General features: G+C 46.5%; 1 protein-coding gene across 2 annotated transcripts in view; it reads right to left on the bottom strand.

Moving 5' to 3' along the window:
* LOC135917152 (cell adhesion molecule Dscam1-like) overlaps positions 1-19,307 on the bottom strand; it is a 1,023,231-nt gene that overhangs the window by 556,126 nt on the left and 447,798 nt on the right. For both annotated transcript variants that reach the window (XM_070536836.1, XM_070536837.1), the window contains exon 23: positions 5,885-6,143. In XM_070536836.1, coding sequence (XP_070392937.1) covers positions 5,885-6,143 — 259 coding nt within the window. The remainder of the gene's footprint in view (positions 1-5,884; positions 6,144-19,307) is intronic.

The raw sequence follows: 19,307 nt of genomic DNA, 5'->3' as shown, positions 1-19,307 counted from the left end.
GTCACTAATGTCATGCAATTTATATCCTTCACGTCATGGCACGCATGCCATTCATGTCAGGCCATCGGCGCAAGTCATGCCATTTATGTGCAGACATACATTGAATTAAATGAACGACCACGACAGCAAACATGTCACTCGTGCCTTTATGTCATGATGTACATCCCATGAGAAGCATGAGATCTCATTGATGTGATGACATGACATGCGCATGTGTGTCTTGTCATTCATGTCTTGCCGCGCATTAGATGCCATGACACGAATGTAATTCCTGTCATGACATTTACATCCTGTCATCCATCTCAGGTCACTCCACATCGTGGTCGTTTCTTTCGCTCAATATGGATGAATGTGCAAATGAAAATATGCAATATAGCATATAGCACAGCATGTATGCAATATATATGCATATAACATGTGAATAAAATGCATGCATTTCAAAGGATAACGATGACATCATGCCGTAAGATGAGGTTAGATCAGAGAGATAAGATAAACAGATGATACATAGTATAAATAGATAAGATAGATGACGTGACAGACAGACAGACAGACAGACAGACAGACAGACAGACAGACAGACAGACACAGACAGACAGACAGACAGACAGACAGACAGACAGACAGACAGACAGACAGACAGACAGACAGACAGACAGACAGACAGACAGACAGACAGACAGACAGACAGACAGACAGACAGACAGACAGACAGACAGACAGACAGACAGACAGACAGACAGACAGACAGACAGACAGACAGACAGACAGACAGACAGACAGACAGACAGACAGACAGACAGACAGACAGACAGACAGACAGACAGACAGACAGACAGACAGACAGACAGACAGACAGACAGACAGACAGACAGACAGACAGACAGACAGACAGACAGACAGACAGACAGACAGACAGACAGACAGACAGACAGACAGACAGACAGACAGACAGACAGACAGACAGACAGACAGACAGACAGACAGACAGACAGACAGACAGACAGACAGACAGACAGACAGACAGACAGACAGACAGACAGACAGACAGACAGACAGACAGACAGACAGACAGACAGACAGACAGACAGACAGACAGACAGACAGACAGACAGACAGACAGACAGACAGACAGACAGACAGACAGACAGACAGACAGACAGACAGACAGACAGACAGACAGACAGACAGACAGACAGACAGACAGACAGACAGACAGACAGACAGACAGACAGACAGATAGATAGATAGATAGATAGATAGATAGATAGATAGATAGATAGATAGATAGATAGATAGATAGATAGATAGATTCGAGAAGAGTGAATAATCGGGCTGGTTGCTAAAGCTTCATGGTTTTCAGGAAGCGCAGACACACCCAACCATAAACGAGACACAACGAGAGCGCTGACTTGAAATTAACTAATTTACCATCGCTGTCGAAATCTTTATGAACTTTCTACTTACGTTCGACTTTAGTAACTAGGGGAGAAAGTATTTAAACTAAAAGTCTAGCATTTTTACTGATTCTCCAGTGGCACCAGTTATTTGGAATATTTCTTTAGTTGCTTGGATAGGGTTATGAAGAAAGAATAGGAAGCCTTGTAATTCAAAGTTTAGATACATACATCATTATATTTTGCTAGTTAACTGTTAATTCGTTTAGTACAAAAGGAATAATATAGATGATCTGTTCGAGCAATAAGGACGGGGGCTGAGTTTCACGCATCAAGTTCCGCAAGATAATGCGTTACAGTTTCTTGATCTTGCAGTGAGTTTTCATGAGAGTCATTTATGATGGTCTTTTTCTCCGATAAGAAAAAAAAAACGTTAATAGAGTGTTATTAGAAGGTGGTAAAATCTGGTATTGCTGTCAACGTACTGCATTCTGCAGGCAGGAAGTTGTGTCACCAAAAAATGACATATGTTTTTCAACATTGATCATTAGGTTACAGGCATATAATTATCCTAGTAAAGTTGTAGGCGGCTTGCACGAACGTTTAATAACGAAAATAATAACGAATTTAATAACGAGTTCTTAGATGTTCCCTAGACAATTCGTAGTCCGAACACAATCGTGTTTTTAAATTCGTTATTGTTTTCGTTATTAAATGTTCATGCAAGCCACCCCAGATCACTGCTGCCCAAAAGGTTCTAATATTATAAAAGGAAGATACGCTATTCATGATTAAAGAGGGCGAAAATTTCTGTTTGTGCCTTTATTTATGCGCGTTGTCACATATAAAAAAATGCAGCGATGTTTTTTTTTTCTTCAAGCGATAAATTGCTTTGTTATTGATTAGAAAACAACAGAGAAAGGAGGTCTCACGAAAAAAAATTCACCAACGATTACAATACTCCCTAATGCAAAATTTGAGTACAGCTCTATGCGCGATTTCATTTCGCGTCCCAATGTTTTGCATTATGATTATATTGGTCCACGGTTTATATTAGGAAGAGAACACCGTAAGTAACACGCTTTCTTTCCATACAGACAATGCACGCTACCCTGGTGCCCTGTCGTAGCCATCGTCGCCGCACAGCTCGCCTTGTGCAGCACAAGGCTTTTCTCACGCGTTCGATTCACCAACGAAGAGAGCGGCCCTTCGTCGCGGAGAAATCGTGCTACCAGTGTCAGCGGCGACGACACCCTAGGGGGCGTCACATCGAGCCTTACGCTCAGCCGCTCGCCATCGTCCCTTGCAGGAGCAGCGATACCGGTCACACACGCTGGTACCGCGGACGAGCGTAGCCTTGACCACCTCACGGCCGCCTGACCTCCCTGTCCATACCTCGGAAGACCAGATGAGATGACCTAATGGGCCCGCCGGCAACTCAGCGCATGCGCAAGCCGTTACCCCTGCGCGCTTTCTTCACTTTCCTCCTCGCGCACTCTTCTTTCATTTCATGCTGCGCTCCGCCTTTGCTTTGATCTTTCGCTGTGCTCGTTCGCTCGGTTACGCCAAGGAACGATGGCGAGGCTCAACGCAAGAACGAGCACCTAAGAGCTGCGTTCCAAAAAATTATAACGTTAACCATGCTAATTCACTATGTCACTCGTGGGCGCAACTTTGTCTACTGCATTCATTTGTCCCGCAACAATGTATGTACTGGGTAGACTGGGCGCTGCTTAAACGCACGCCGGCTCAAGCACCACAATGCGCTAATGGCACGGGGTTTGCATTTGTGTGCTCATTGCGCGAAATGTGGGTGTATTCCGGAATTATCGCGCACTTCAGTTGGCCTCGCAAGCAGGACTCGCGAACTAGGGAGATAGCTGAAGCTTTTTTTTTATACGAAAAAAAAAACCCGTATCACACTCCTGAGACCCTGGTTCGATTCCCACCCAGGCCATCTCGCAAATTATTTTTATTTAAGAATTGCCTTCCGGAATTTTTAGCTCACGACCAACGCTGCCGACACCGATGCCGACGACACCGGCTCTTCTGCGACACGAGCTCCTTAACACTGTCGCGTTAAAAAACCGTGGCGCTTTACTGAGTTCACTCTCGATATAACTGTTAGAGTGAAAACTCATTTTTGGACGGCGTTTTATTAGTGTAATTTTCCCCTTCTTTTTTTGTTTCTTTCCCTCTTCGCATTCTCACGTATTTATTCCGTGCGTGAATAAAATTCTCTTCCAGTCTGCGCTTGTCTTTTTGTTCTTCACTGTGTGTGTTCGCGCTTCCAAACAACCATGAAGCAGGATGGATTAGGTAAATTATACAAGATTAGATTAATAAAATAGATAGATAAATGTACAAGTTAGATTAGATAGATTCAAAAGGCACGAAGTGCGCAAAGAATGCTTCGGATTTCAAGACGTAACATATATATGTAGCTCGGTGTCGTCACCTTTTATGCCTAACATCACTAAACCAAACCGCCAGTCTCCATAATCACGGTGTTCACAGCGCGAGATCATGCTTAGCGATAGCAATTTTAATGCGTTAGCTTTCTAGGCCTAGTTCTCTGATAAATCTGTCGCCACGTCCATCCGCCTGTGTCCTTAACGCGTGACACGATGCACTTGATCCTTAGTTATACTGGGAGCCTGCGGGGCAGTATATGAGAATGACCTATAAGTACGTGGCTGATTTTTTATGCTTGGGACTATATATAATGACTACTGAACAGATAGTAGGGGTAAATGAGGTTAACAAAAGTCTTGTACGAATAATTACGACTAAATCATTCAAGCGTATTTACAATCAATTGAGGATAATTAGGAATTATTTTGCTTTAGCAAATAAATAATGTTACATTATTTAACCTAAGGAAGAGTAATTGAAGTAAATTAATTAAGCAAATTCACGATAATTAAGGATACTTAAGATTATGTAGCCTAAGTTGGGTTGATATACACAATTGATTAAGGCTAATAAGAAATAACTACGTTATCTAGGAGGGCTTAATCCTAACTGCAAGTAATTATCTTAACTGTGAATCAACTAAGTAATAAGGATTAATTAACAAACAAGAAGAAACTTGGCAAGCATCACAGTCATCCGGCGAGATGTGTTCAGATATGTCAGAGAAATATGTGTGTAAGATGAGCGACTGCAAAGAACGCTTACGCACGATCGCTCAAATCCCTCTATGGTGTTCCCCCAGTAATTTTTTTACCACTGGAGTTTTGCTGTCACTATGGAGACATTTATTTCTTTATTTATGTTCTTATTTATTTATTTATTTATTTATTTATTTATTTATTTATTTATTTATTTATTTATTCACTTATTTATAGATACTGCAGTCTTTTACAAGATCTTAGCAGGGTGGGAATGTACAAGTACATTCACACAAACACACAGTTCAAGCAATCATGCCAACGCTTCAATTCAAAATGGCAAAATGACAAAATGCATGAAGAAAGGAGCAAATAAAGTAGGTGCGGTTGATTCATGAGTGCAGGTGCGCCTGAAAACAGGATACATAATTTTGTGTAATGAGTTCATCAGGAAGTTTCGGCACATCTGGCCCTTGCGAAAATAAACTCTACAAATCAATCAATTCATCAGCAAGTTTATTCCAATCAACTATTTTTCCTGTAAAATAAGAGTATTTGAAGCAGTTGTTGTGCGGTGTTAACGGGGTTACTGCTAGGGAGTGTTTATGAGGATTAGCATAACCAGTTAAAGGTGTTAAGACGTGTGAGGTATCAATACGGCAATGGCCATTTATTAGCTGAAAAAAAGAATTTCAATCGGGAAACACGATTTTGTTCTGTAATCAAAGAGAAGCCACTAGGTTAACGAGATATGTTATAGAAGTTCGACATTAATAATCGTAGATGAATCAGACAGCTTTCTTTTGAATTCTTTTGAATTCTTTCTAATTTCTAAATATTTGTTTTTGTGTAAGCGTCCCAAATGATTATTGCATATTCTAAAGTAGGACGAACTATTGTATTATATGCCAGGAGGCGGACAGTTGGTGTGGAGAATTTTAGCGACCGCCTAAGGGTAAACAATTTGCGAAGACAATTAGCCATTACAGTGTCAGTATGTTTTGACCAGAGATGACGAAGTGGGAAGCCTGGGCGCTATCATATTGTTACAAAGTCACGTTAACCAGCGCTAGCGGCGCTCTTGTGGCGATAGTCCATGCTATAAGGCGAGCATGCACACCCACCATAGCAGCAAGGAGTCATAGTAGTGCATCACGTATTACGTGAACTGAAAACTGCTTATTAGTGCTGATGTGGCTTAACAGATACTGCAATAAGGCGGCATAAGCAGTTATCCCCGTTGCACTATGCTGAAAAACAAAATTGATAAGAGGTCCTGGTAACAACGGAATAGGCTGATACATCAAAGCCTTTTGGCATATCAGTGGGGCCTTTCGGACATTCGACTAACAAGAGTCGCATGCAGGTACTGACCGTCTTCAAGCGTGGAGACGGCAATCTCGTCAGAGCGTGGTCCGGGTCCGGCAGCATTGAACGCTTGCACGAGTACCAGGTAGGGCGAAAACTTGCGTAGTGGAGACAATAGTACTTCAGTGGGCACGGCTTCCGCCGAGCCAGCCTGGGGCTGATCGAGCTGCAGTGTCTTATAGAGGTACGGGTCCCCCGGTTGATCGAGACGGTAGCCCACGTAGTAGCCCTTCAGCTGGCCGTGCCACAGCTCACGCTCCGGAGGCTGCAAAGAAGAAAAAAAGAACTCTAAGATGCGATATTTGGGCACGCTTTCAGTGATAAAACCGAACGAAGCTACAAATAGCGTGTAAGAATCTTTTTCGCCTGCTTTGACGACTAAAACTTTCTATCCATTCTGTCTGTTTTTGCCGCGTTGTATAAAATGTGCATTAGGACGCCTAAAGCAGTGGATATGCAGTAGCCGGACTCGATCGGACAAGGACAGACTTCCGCAAGGAATGCATTCCGCTTTACCGCAGCTGATCAGTGCGCGAGGCACGAGCTGAGTTGGAGAATGCGGACATCTACCGCTATTATTGCACACAGCATCCACAATGTGCAGGACCCGCTGGTCCATGCTTTGAGCCGAACGCACCTGTAGGCTACTAAAGGCTAGCACGCAAACACGGACGGCAGATTTGCGCTTCATATTTGTTCCTTCTTGGGTGGCATATTGCGCACCTGCCTATCAGTAGCCGTTTTCACTTGAATGTCACAGCAGCGCATTGTATTTCTTAGCGAATCGCGTTGATGCTATGCGCCAGGGTCTACACGTGGCGTATCCCCACCTTCATTTCAAACAAATTCGGTACCTGTTTCCGGTGAGTGCATTGCGTCGGTTTATGGAGGAGAGCTACACGCTGGGAGCTGCGTGCTTTCCTCGTTATCTCTTTCGATGTGACTCGCCAGCGTTTACCTGCACTGCGTCAGTCGACTTAGCCCTTTCAATCGACCTTCTCCAGGGAATAGTCAAACTTCGCTTTGACAAAACCTTCACAAAACTATCTTCATCTCCCGTTTTAGTTCCATAGAAGACGTGGTATTTTTTTTTCGTGATTTAATGAACTAATTTTGTGACAAAGTTTTGATTTAACAAAGTTTCGAAAATTTCACACCTGTACTTGGAGCATACGCGCATCTCTGCCCTCTCCCACTATAGCTCATCTACTCCTCACAAGTGGACCACGCACCGCACCTTGGAGGTAATCTCCATAGGCCGAGCCGAGATGACCGGTGCTTTGATGCGCATCCTGCTCCCTCGTGTCTAGTATAGGCGGTCGCGTAATCTCCGAGACGTGGTACGAAGCGCTCGCTCACGTTCTGACATCGAGTAGATGGACATCGAGTTAGATCTGTTCATATTTACCTGAACGGGCACATGACATCGCCAAAACTATACCAACGAACTTTAATTCGGCATTCTGGCTTTGCTATCGCTATAAATGCTTTCTGTCAAAACAGTGGCATTTTACGGCGAACCTGCTAAGGACTAATTCCCCTATAATCGTGCCCGTGTGTAGACACAAAACTCCCCTTATGTAGGCCGATCCCGAAAATAGTGCATAACCGGGCCGACCCGCGACGGAGGGGACGCAGGCGTCAAACATCCCCCATACGTGGGCCAATCTCGAAGATAGTGCGATACCGAGCCGTCCCATGGCGGAGGTGAAGCAGGCGTTAAAAGGACACTAATGTCAAGCTAAAGTGATAGATTCGTGCTTGAGAATCTCTAAGGTGTCAATATCATCGCTAACAGAGCCTTAATAATAGAGAAATTGAGGTGAACGCAGGACAGGATTAGAGATTCCCCCGAGACATTCAAGTATAATTGCCCGATGACGAAAGCACTCCTCAGTTAAATTATGCCACTGGTACTCAACCATTCGTTGCACCAAACGTCATTGTATTGTTTGATAAGACGAAATAAAACGCTACTTGTTCAGTTCCATTTCACTTTTACAAAAAAGGTACTCATTGAAATAACCCTGACAACAACGCGGACGGTCGAAAGGTTTCGTTTTCACTCGACTCTACGTCGCCCGCGCTTTAGCGTTTCAGTAGCTATGGTGTAGAGCTGCGCTGATCTTCCTGGATTGCGAAACTCGCACAAACGGCTAGTAGCGAAGAGTTCAACTTCCATGTGATGATGCGGGATGCCTGAATGCTCTACGCCACTTGACCAAAAAGCAGCTGCTGCGGCGGGGACTTGAAATACGATAAAGGTATTCGGACCCTTCAGATGCAATTTTCTCGTAAAGTAAATCTTTTCTTTGCACGAAATAAGCGTTGCAAGGTTTCTGGCATGGTATATAAACAGTCCACGTCATCTTCGTATTTGCCTTTTGTGCCCCATCAAGCACTCTCCATACGTGGACCTATCCCGAAGTTATTGCAATACCGGGCAAACCCGCTGCAGCGGGAAAGCAGGCGTTGAGCCTTCCCCCCCCCCCTCACGCACACACGTGGGCCGATCTCGAAGACAGTGCAATACCGGGCCGACCCCCCGGCGGAGGCGAAGACGACGTTAAGTACCCTCCCCTCCACAAGCACATACATGTGGGCCGATCCCGAAGATATTGAAATACCGGGCCGACCCGCGGAGGACAGGAATCAGGCTTTCAGCACACCCTACACGTGGGCCAATCCCGAAGATTGTGTAATATCGGGCCCAAACGCGGCGGAGGGGAAGCGGACGTTAAGCCCCCCTCCCCCACGTGGGCCCTGTTACGTTTCGCCTACGACGCGCGGTATAGCCGGCGCGGATGCAACGGACGCCGGCGCTTCGTTCAAAGTGGCGGACATTTTGGCCCGTTCAGCGCTGCCGCAACGTCTCCCCGCTAAGCGCGCCCAGGCATGTTTCAATGCCACGTGTCTTCGTGTGTGCGTGTGTGTGTGTGTGCATGTTGGTTCCCACGCTTGTCAAAGCGCGGCAGCCGGGGAGAGGAGCTCCCCCAACTGTGAAGCGAGGAGGTCTGACCGGCGCCGGCCCGGCGGATGCGTCACCTACCCGTCTCAACGTGTCTCTCAGCGTGTGCGTGCCCCGCCGTCACGTGCGCCTCTGACGAGGCGTTCCTTCTTGCCCTCGACTCCGAGAGTATAAAAGCAGCTGCCCCCGGACGCCAAGAGAGAGGCTCCGATTTCTTCCGTCGAGTAACGTGCTCTTCCGTCTCTCCACTTCGGTCGACCTGACCGGCCGCTCTTTTGCGATGCTAGAATAAACAAGTTGTTCTGTTAGCAGTCGACTCATGCTTTGCCAGCACCTTCGGATGCTTCCAGTTGTGCCCCAGGCCGCCAGGCCAACGCTACCGTTGGGGCTTGCGACCCAGATGCAACAACTGGTGGCAGCGGTGGGATTGCAACAACTGTTTGCCAGCGGTGAGATCGCGACAACGGAGGCCAGCAGTGGAGATATGCGGTTGACTGTATGCTGAGCAGCACAACGACCATCCGGGAGCAGTGCAACGAGCCCTGTGTGATGACTGGTTGCCTGCAGCGGAACGACAGCGCTGAATTCTTGGTTGCGAGGTTTGGTGAGTGCGGGACGTTCTTCTCCTGAGTTTTGCCAGGCTTTTGTTAGTGTCAGAAACAGAGCTGGTAATTGCGGTTGTCGTTGCTGCCGGGTTAGTTTTGGCAAGACAATAGTAGGCAGTAGAGAAAGCAGTATTCAGAGCAGCCGTGGATTTGAAGTCGTTGCGCTAACCGAGATTGCTGGAGCTTGCAAGAGAGTTGGGTCTGGATGTCTCAGACAAACTCAGAAAACCAGAACTGCTAAGGGCTATTCTTGAGTTAGAAGCTGAGGATGACGAGCTGTCGGAATGCCTTCAGACCATTGAGGAGAGGGCAAAAAGACAGGAGCGCGAACTTAAAGAGCAATAAGAGAGACAGGAGCGCGAACTTAGAGAGCAACAAGAAAAAGAGCGCGACCGTCAACACACTTTGGAAATGAAGCGTCTCGAGGTAGAGATGGAACGCGCTCGTAATGGAAGTCAGGCACACGGTGCAGGAGAACGAGTATTATTCAAAATGACTGACCTAATGCGGCCGTTTAAGCTTGGAGAGGACATTGGTTTGTTCCTGGTTAACTTTGAGCGAACGTGCGAGAAGCAGGGGTTCTCTCGGGAAACGTGGCCACAGCGCTTGCTCACTTTGTTACCCGGTGAGGCGGTCAACGTAGTCGCTCGCTTGAATAGAGAGGAGGCAGAGGATTTCGACCAAGTGAAGTCGAGTCTACTAAAAAAGTACAGGCTGTCAGCGGAGGCGTTCCGTCGGAAGTTTCGGGAAAATGAGAAAGGCAGAAGTGAGTCATACACAGAGTTTGCCTACAGGCCTATGTCAAACATGCAGGAGTGGCTAAAAGAAGAGAAAGCGTTTGGTGACCACGAGAAAGTTCTGCATTGTTTCGGGCTGGAACACTTTTATAGTCGGTTACCTTAGAACGTGCGGTACTGGGTCTTGAATAGGCCAGACGTTAGTACGGTGGCGAGAGCCGCTGAGCTAGCCGAAGAGTTTGTGACGCGTCGGGCTCGCGGAGCTAAGGACGGTCAAAAGGGTGAATTTGGCTCCAAGTTTGAGAGGCCGAAGTTCACGCCCATGAGAGCAAAGGGGGACACACGTAGTGCGGATGCGAGTGAAAGCAGTCCGGCCGAACGTAAGGAGACGGCGGCAAGTGAAGCCGAACGCAGAAAGCGGTTCGATACGAGGCAAGCGCGCGTTCGTTATACGTGCCAGAAGCCGGGTCACTTTTCGGCGCAATGTCTAGAAACAAAAACAAAAGTCGTGTTTTTGTCATTATGCAGCACTGACGTGAACATTAAGCTTCTCGAGCCTTACACGCGAGACCTCCTCGTGAACGGGAAAGAGTGCCGAGTGCTTCTCGATTCCGCAGCTACAATGGATGGAGTTCACCCATCTTACGTAGAACCCGGTATGTTCATGGGCGAGTGCGCATGGATCAAGCAAGCCGTCCAAGCTCATAGCGTGTGTCTGCCTGTAGCAAAAGTGCTTATTGAAGGTCCTTTCGGAGCGCTTGAGACGGAGGCCGCAGTGTCATCTAAGCTGCCCCCCCCCCAGTACCCGTACCTATTTTCGAACAGGTCCGATCACCTCCTGCGCGAGAAGGGGCTTTTGTTTGGTGAGGCTAGCGATCAGGCCTTAACCAGATCGAGAGTTCGGGAGCCCGCTGCAAAGGCGGTAGTTGCGGAGCCGACGCTGTCGAAAAATGAGAAAGGGTCGGAGGCGCAGCAAGTTGATATTCAGAGCACGTCCAAACTGACTAAAATTGAGCCTGTAGCGTTGAAGGCACCAGATACTGGAGAGGAAATGCCCGACACGGGAAAGTTAGAAGAGCTGTCTGCAGATTTGCTCATCGCGCCTACGTCAGATGGACTGAATAGGTTGCTAAAAGTCAGCCGGTCGGCTTTCATAGCCGAGCAAAAAAAGTATGGCAGCCTAGAAAACATACGGTGCAATGTCAAGGAAGGTATCGCCAAGAAAAATGCTCCTTTTGTGGAAAGAGGTGGGGTCCTGTACCGGAAGTATCTAGACCGCAGGGGGGAGGAGTTCGATCAGCTGATCGTGCCTCAGTGCTACCGTCAGGATCTGTTGCGCTTGTCGCAGGGGGGTTCGTGGTCCGGACACCTAAGAGTTAAGAAAACTAAGGACCGTCTCTTGCAAGAGTACTATTGGCCAGGGTGTTTTCGGGACGCAGACCACTTTGTGAGGACATGTGACACCTGTCAGCGGGTGGGCAAACCAGGGGCAAATCGAGGGCGTCGTTGAAGTTGGTACCTATCATTGCGGAGCCTTTTAGACGGCTCGTTATTTATACAGTGGGACCTCTGCCGGTAACAGCCACGGGGTACAGACACATTTTGACTGTGATCTGCCCAGCGACAAAGTTCCCTGAAGCAGTGTCGCTTAAAGAACTCAGCTCAGTTGAGATAGTCATGGCACTACTGGCCGTATTTGCGCGAGTTGGTTTGCCTGCGGAAATCCAGTCAGATCAGGGCACAGTGTTTACTAGCGCTTTGACGACAGCCTTTCTCGAAAGGTGCGGGTAAAGCTGTTACACAGCTCAGTGTACCACCCACAGTCGAATCCCGTTGAGAAGCTCCACTCCGTCATGAAGCGCGTGCTGAGAGCATTGTGTTTTGAACAAGAAACTGACTGGACGATCAAAGTGGCGGACATTTTGGCCCGTTCAGCGCTGCCGCAATACCTCCCCGCCAAGCGCGTCCAGGCATGTTTCAATGCCACCTGTCTTCGTGTGTGCGTGTGTGTGTGTGCGCATGTTGGTGCCCGCGCTTGTCAAAGCCCAGCAGCACGGGAGAGGAGCTCCCCCAACTGTGAAGCGAGGAGGCCTGACCGGCGCCAGCCCGGCGGATGCGTCACCTACCCCTCTCAACGTGTCTCTCAGCATGTCCGTGCCCCGCCGTCACGTGCGCCTCTGACGAGGCGTTTCTTCTTGCCCTCCACTCCTACAGTATAAAAGCAGCTGCCCCCGGACGCCAAGAGGGAGGCTCCGATTTCTTCCGTCGAGTAACGTGCTCTCCCGTCTCTCCACTTCGGTCGACCTGACCGGCCGCTCTTTTGCGATGCTAGAATAAACAAGTTGTTCTGTTAGCAGTCGACTCATGCTTTGCCAGCACCTTCAGATGCTTCCAGTTGTGCCCCAGGCCACCAGGCCAACGCTACCCTTGGGGCTTGCGACCCAGATGCAACAGCCTATCTCGAAGGCAGCGCAATACCGGGCTGACCCACGGTGGAGGTGATGCAGCCGTTAAGCAATCCCCATACGTGGGCCGATCCCGAAGATATTGCAATACCGGGCGGACCGGCGGCGGAGGTGTAGTTTGCCATTAAGAGGCCCACATACACAGCTTCGCTCGTCATTCTTCTTCACCGCATAGAAGGTCATTGAGTTCTTTCGTTTTTTGCTCAGAAGGAATATTCGTATTTGTAGCACATATTTTATGTATTTATTTTGTGTGGCCACCACCTGATGACGGCTCCGGACAATGAGTACAATCATCCATGGCGTCCAAGATTTACGGTGCCGCTAGACGCAACACACGCAAATCTCGGACGCCGTGAGGCACGTCGATACATTGGTCTTGGCGCGATCTGCACTGCACGCACTGAGCCTCATAACAATACTATTGTGGCTGGACCTTCTTGCGATTTCTTTATAAGTGCTTACTGACAAGGTACTATGCACCAGAAATATTCTGGAAATTGCAGAAGTTATTTTAGCTGCTGCAACAATAAAACCTGTAATGAACGAAATTAGCGATTTAACAAAGTTTCTTTGTTGGAAGGAAAACTTCGTTATATCGAGGCATCACATGAAGCGATTTGTTTTCGACCTCTCAGCTACCACGGGAATGTCGTGTAATACGCGGACTTGTCTAGTATAATATTTTTGCTTCTATTCAGAAATTCTTAATTATGACGTTATATATTATATTTCATATGTTTAAAGTCCCAAGCAATTGTTTTCTAAACGTACGGAGGCAATAGGTTCCTGCGCGCGAGTGTAACCATCGTGAAGTGTTGTGTTTAACACGCAATGTCTTGTAAATGATCAATTTACATTGTCAAAACGCTACTCGAAAGTAAAAGATGAAGCTTACGCCCATATCAGTGCAATATATCACTCTACCAACACATCGATAATTGCCACGTTGAGTGAACCGCCATACTCGTAGCTCTAATAGGCACTAGCGAGAATGTTTCCTCTAGTGATATTTTACGAAACTAAGGTCTTGCTGGTCGTGGAGGTGCTGTCGCTAGTGTGGCAAGCTTAACGTCCCAAGCAGGCGTCCCAAGCAAGCTGGCCCGACGCTGTATGTGAAGCGTACATGGCGGCGTGCCAGCCGCGAACGCCCTGTGTAACCATGAGAAATGGGCCCTGAAAAGCCGAGTGGTGAGCAATTTCCACGATCTGCGTGTCGACTGCTCCGTTATTAAGCAGATAATCAATAACAATCGTGACTTCGATCAAGTTCAATGCAACCTGCGTTACCTACAAAATGGGGCATCTGCAGCACACGCTTGGGGTTAATTTGCGTCCTAATTTGCGTCACACCCCATCCTCTTTAAGATTACTTGCTTACCAAACGCTCGTCCTGCCGTGCGTGATTTGGGATCCCCACGAGATTAGGCGTTAACAAATTTTTGAATCAATCGAAAATCACGCTGTGCGCTTTACTTATTCCGATTATTCTTATCTAACAAGTGTCACAGCACAAAAGGCGAGAGTCAACGCTTCCAGTGTTGATTGCCGCAGAATAATTTCGGAAATTGTACAAATTTGATCTCTCGTCGATTAGCCGCGCCATCATATTACCGCCGCTCATCGACTATCGCTTCGTAAAAGTCACAATAAAGCTGACCATCCTCTACGTGCCCAAACTTTGTCGTATCTGACATCAGTTTTCGTCAAGGCAAAAAGACGGAACAACTTGCCAGCCGCATGTTGTGAACAACATTGCCCCTAATACACTCAAAGCGCTTCAGGCGGCCATTGTTAAATAGTGTCATGGCTCACTCGTTACTTCCTGGTACTTGTCGTGTTGCCTTAGTGGCTTTGGCGTTGCGCTGCTGTGAGCGAGGTCGCGGGTTCACAACCCGGCCACAGCGGCTGCATTTAGATTGAGGCGAAATGCAGTTATGTACCATGCATTGAAACCCAGGTGGTCAAAATCGATCCTTACTGCGGCGTATATTGTAATGAGATGCAAGTCCTGGTGCATAGAACCTAAGAATACCACTTTCAACTTGTTCTTGGGTGATGTAAACTCGTACTTTTTAGATGCGTAAATCTATCTATCAAATGAAATAACTTCTTGCACTGTACATCCCTTACAACCGTTCGTTTATACTGTCTATAGAATGTCTAAGACTTCTTGTAGACGACCTTGCCCTTCTATAGATTTGATCTATTGTTGATACAAAGTCTACAGACTGTCTGTTGACAAAAGGTGATGAGATTTATTTTTGCCTACTCGCATTCTATAGCCGGCCAGTAGAAAATGTCGCTATGGTGTCTGTTCCTTTTTTGTCTGCTTCCACTCTACACACTAGCTATAGACAAAACTTGATACAGTCTCTATTTATTTAATATTTTTTTGTTACTATCAGGATGGTTGAGGCGTTACTGGTAGGAGTAGTAAATATTTATAAAAATCAATAAAAAAAGATACTTTAACATATGTGATAAAGAAGCCCACTTTTAAAAGCTTCACGTTCAGGAATGAAGACGATTCAGGCGGGCAGATGGTTCTAGTCTGAGCTGGTCTTAGGGAGGAAAGAATAAAATTGATTATCAATGCGGGAGGACACGTAATTTTCAGCACTGAAGAGACTTCGTTTGACTGATTAGTTCGCGTAATATCTTTTGCGGAAAGTGGAGAGCCGAGAGAAGTGATGCCGCATGGAGAGATATGGAAGGTCTAGGGTTCTTTTCATGAGTGTGGCAGTAGATGCACGCGAGTATTTAGCCGAAATAAGACGGAGCTGAACGATTTTGAACAGATTCTAGAGTCAATTACTTTTTATTAGGGTCCCATACGGAAGACGCATATTCCATCTTAGTTCGAACGACGGTTTTATACAAAATGAATTTTAAAGTAATTGAAGCAAATGAAAAATTACGGCGAAGGAAACAAAGCATGCGATTAGCACTGTTATATATCTATTCGATATGCATTTTCCATGAAAGGTCACTGGTGATGTGTGCATCAAGATATTTACACACAGAGAGAAAGGATAAAGGAGAGTCATTAGGCACATACGGATGCGGGTTAGCTTTGGAAGGAACTCGTGCTAATTTCATTGCCTTGCATTTAAATGTATTAAGTTTCATAAGCCAAATGTCCCGCTAGGCAGAAATGTTATTAATGACATTCTCAAGAACATCAGTATGAGATATAGGTTAGAAATTTGTCTGCGTATAACACACTCGTCAGCGGACAGTCTGAATGATGATGTTGCGAGATCAGGAAGATCATTAATATAGATCAGAAGAGCAGAGGTCCTAGGACAGATCCTCGAGGGAAACCCGATCTTACTGATGAAAGATTAAAGTGATGGTCATTAGCTGTCACGTACTAAGTGCGATCACGCAAAAAACAATCAATGCATTTTATTATCATTTATGTTTAGTTTACTACATTTAAAAAGCAGTAGAGGATGAGACACGATATCAAATGCTTTAGCGAAATCAATGAATACACCATCAACGAAGGAGGAATGATCCAAAGCTGCAAAAACGGCCTTAGCAAAAGTGATGAATTCCGTTTCACAAGAATGATTTCTTAGAAAAATCACGCTGATTGTCTGTAAAGAAGGAATTGGATTCAAGGTGACTGACGAGGGCAGATTGCATGATATGTTCAAGCAATTTGCATGGAATTGATGCTAATGATATTGCTTCGTAGTTTAAGGGTCTCTGAACATCCGCAGACTTGTGCACTGGAACCACCTTGCCCACCTTCCAGTTATCGGGGAACGTGCCAGTATGCAAATATTGAGTAAAAATCTCTGCCAGCGTAAGAGAAGAGTAAGTATTGGTACTTCTCAACAAATTCTTGTTAATATCGTCAACACCCGAAAAGGATGACATTTTAGGATTATTAGCTTGGAGATTCCTTACCAGTCAATGATGATATCATCCATCAATGGGAAGTCTAGGGAACGTGCGTCGGTAAGGGTAACCGCAGTTGTTGTTGAGTGAAAGAGTGAGTGAGTGAAAACTTTATTGAGTTGTAGTAGTTGAGTTTTTATGCGGCTTGGGCTGATTCTTCAGGGGAGTCTTCCTCCCTGTGTCTTCTCCGGAGGACTTCACACGCTGCTTTGTCCGTCCTCTATCGCAATAGTCGGATGCCCGCCGGGCACGCCGCACTAGACCTAGCTGGTCTTCGTAGCGGTCGCTGGGCAGCAGTTCCTCCCAGTGATCCCTTGGGAGTGGTATGATTGGAACTACGTCAGTTTGTAGACATGCCCATGTTATGTGGTATAATGTTGGTTTCTCATTGCACCATGGACATTTGTCCTTATATAGTGTGGGGTGCATTTGCTTAGCACGTTAAGGTTAGTGTACGACCCTGCTTGTAGCTGTCTCAATGCGACAGCTTTATTCCTTCCTCCTACCGCTTCCTGCTGCCTCTGCAATTGTCTAAAATGGCCGAGTGCTCTCGGGGTACAGGCGTGGGTTCCTCGAGGCTGTCGACGTTGAACGTTCGGTAAATAGTGTACTCTCGAGCAATCCTGTCCACCTCTTGCTTCCCTGCCACTCCCGCGTGTCCTAGTACCCGTACTATCTTGTGTGTGGTCGCTTCATGTGGTCCTGTGTCTGTTTGTTGTTGTGCTTCACAGTCTACTGAGCAGAGTATGCGGAGTGCTCGGTTACTGATTCTGTCATGCAAGCATTTGGGGCAGGCTGCTTGCGAGTCCGTGAGTTTTGTTAGCGACTGTCTGATCCGATAGCCTTCCACCGCCACTAGAGGAACGGTCACTTCCTCAGCCTCGACTACCGTGCAGTCTTGTAGCGAAACGCTGGTTCTCTCACGTAGCGCTGATTCGACCATCGTTCCTACTGCATTCTTGCTTGCCCTTTGTCTGTTGTACATGGCTGCGTCCACATGAAGAAAATGAAGAAAACGTGTTATTTAATAATGGGCATGATCGGTTCGGTGGAACCAGAGGAGAGCGGTTACATTTCCGTTACATTACATTTCCGATGTTTTATTTTCGCTTCACATTGAGGATGGTCCATAAATTGCGTTGGTTAGTAATCAGCAACCGAGCCAGGGTGTCTTGAAAAATGATGCGTTTCCCGGTGAAAAGAGCATTTTTGTATTCCAACGTCACAGCATGATAAGCACATCTATCAGTCACGTCTGTTGACCTGCACCCAGGAAATATACGCTTTTTCTTGTTTCAGAAGTGCTTCAACGAAATATTGAAACACGGTGAACGCTTAGTACACGTTATTTAACAAAGTCGGATGTAATTTCCAGTAAGGGTTGTTTTGCTTGTTCTTTGTCTATATACGGTCCATAGACGAGAGTCGGTAGGGTTTCTATCCTTTCTAAAGTGAAATCATTGCTGGCTGTGAACTTGTGATTTCGCCGTGGCGGTGCTCTGAGGAGGCACATGACGTCACAATGCGCGCCTCGCTACGAATACTTCTCTTTCGCTCACTAGTCACTACTGCGCATGCGCCACTAGTAGCACCGAGCCACAGATGTTCCACCGCCGCAGTTTGGTATGACGTCACTCGCGTTCCTCGTCAATTCGGTCGCCTCCGCTCGCTTTGCCAGCTGCGTCGCATGTCTGATAACATGTCGGATGCCTGAAAAGGAGAGATCGCGTGCACCGCAACCACAGTTCAGATGGCAGTATGAATGGCGACAATTCTGATAAGCAGGAAGAGCCCTGGAATTGACATCGGAACGCGATGAAGAGGAAACGAATCGCCTAGGAAACAGACGAACAGCGCGCCAAACGACTGGCTTACTGCCGCAACATAGCTAGACAACCAGACTAACCTGGACTTGCAATAAAGATTAACCAAGGCTAACCATGCTAGTATGCCTTAGCTTTCGCTACGTGTATCCTGGCATAGCCAAGCTAAGCCACTGCCAATTTTTTATCTATTCCAGATTATAAATTGTCTATAGAAGGAAGTCGATCAGACGTTTGTCGACCTCCGTTCTATAGATTACCTATAAACGAAAATCAATATCATTTCTATTCATTATTCTTCATTCCTCGTCTGTAGGCTGTCTATCGACGAAAGGCGATAACGTGTTATTTATTTTGTCTACTCCACGTTTATAGATTCATCATCATCATCATCAGCCTGGTTACGCCCACTGCAGGGGAAAGGCCTCTCCCATACTTCTCCAACTACCACGGTCGTGTACTAATTGTGGCCATGTCGTCCCTGCAAACTTCTCATCCGCCCACCTAACCTTCTGCCTCCCCCTTGCTACGCTTCCCATCCCTTGCAATCCAGTACCTCCTGTAAACGCGCTGTGAATAGCATTGGAAAGATTGTATCTCCCTGTGTGACGCATTTATTTATTGGTATTTTGCTGCTTTCTTTATGGAGGACTACGGTGGCTGTGGAGCCGCTATACATATCTTTCAGTATTTTTACATACGGCTCGTCTACACCCTCACCCCGTAATGCCTCCATGACTGCTGAGGTTTTGACAGAATCAAGCGCTTTCTCGTTATTAATAAAAGCTATTTATAAGGGTTGGTTAAATTCCGGAAAATATTCTATCATCTGATTGATAGTGTGAATATGGTCTATTGTTGAGTAGCCTTTACAGAATCCTGCCTGGTCCTTTGCTTAGCAGAAGTCTAAGGGTGTTCC

This window comes from Dermacentor albipictus, chromosome 4 (genome assembly GCF_038994185.2).
Source record: "Dermacentor albipictus isolate Rhodes 1998 colony chromosome 4, USDA_Dalb.pri_finalv2, whole genome shotgun sequence".
NCBI lineage: Eukaryota > Metazoa > Arthropoda > Arachnida > Ixodida > Ixodidae > Dermacentor > Dermacentor albipictus.
This window is presented reverse-complemented; position numbering and strand designations above follow the sequence as displayed.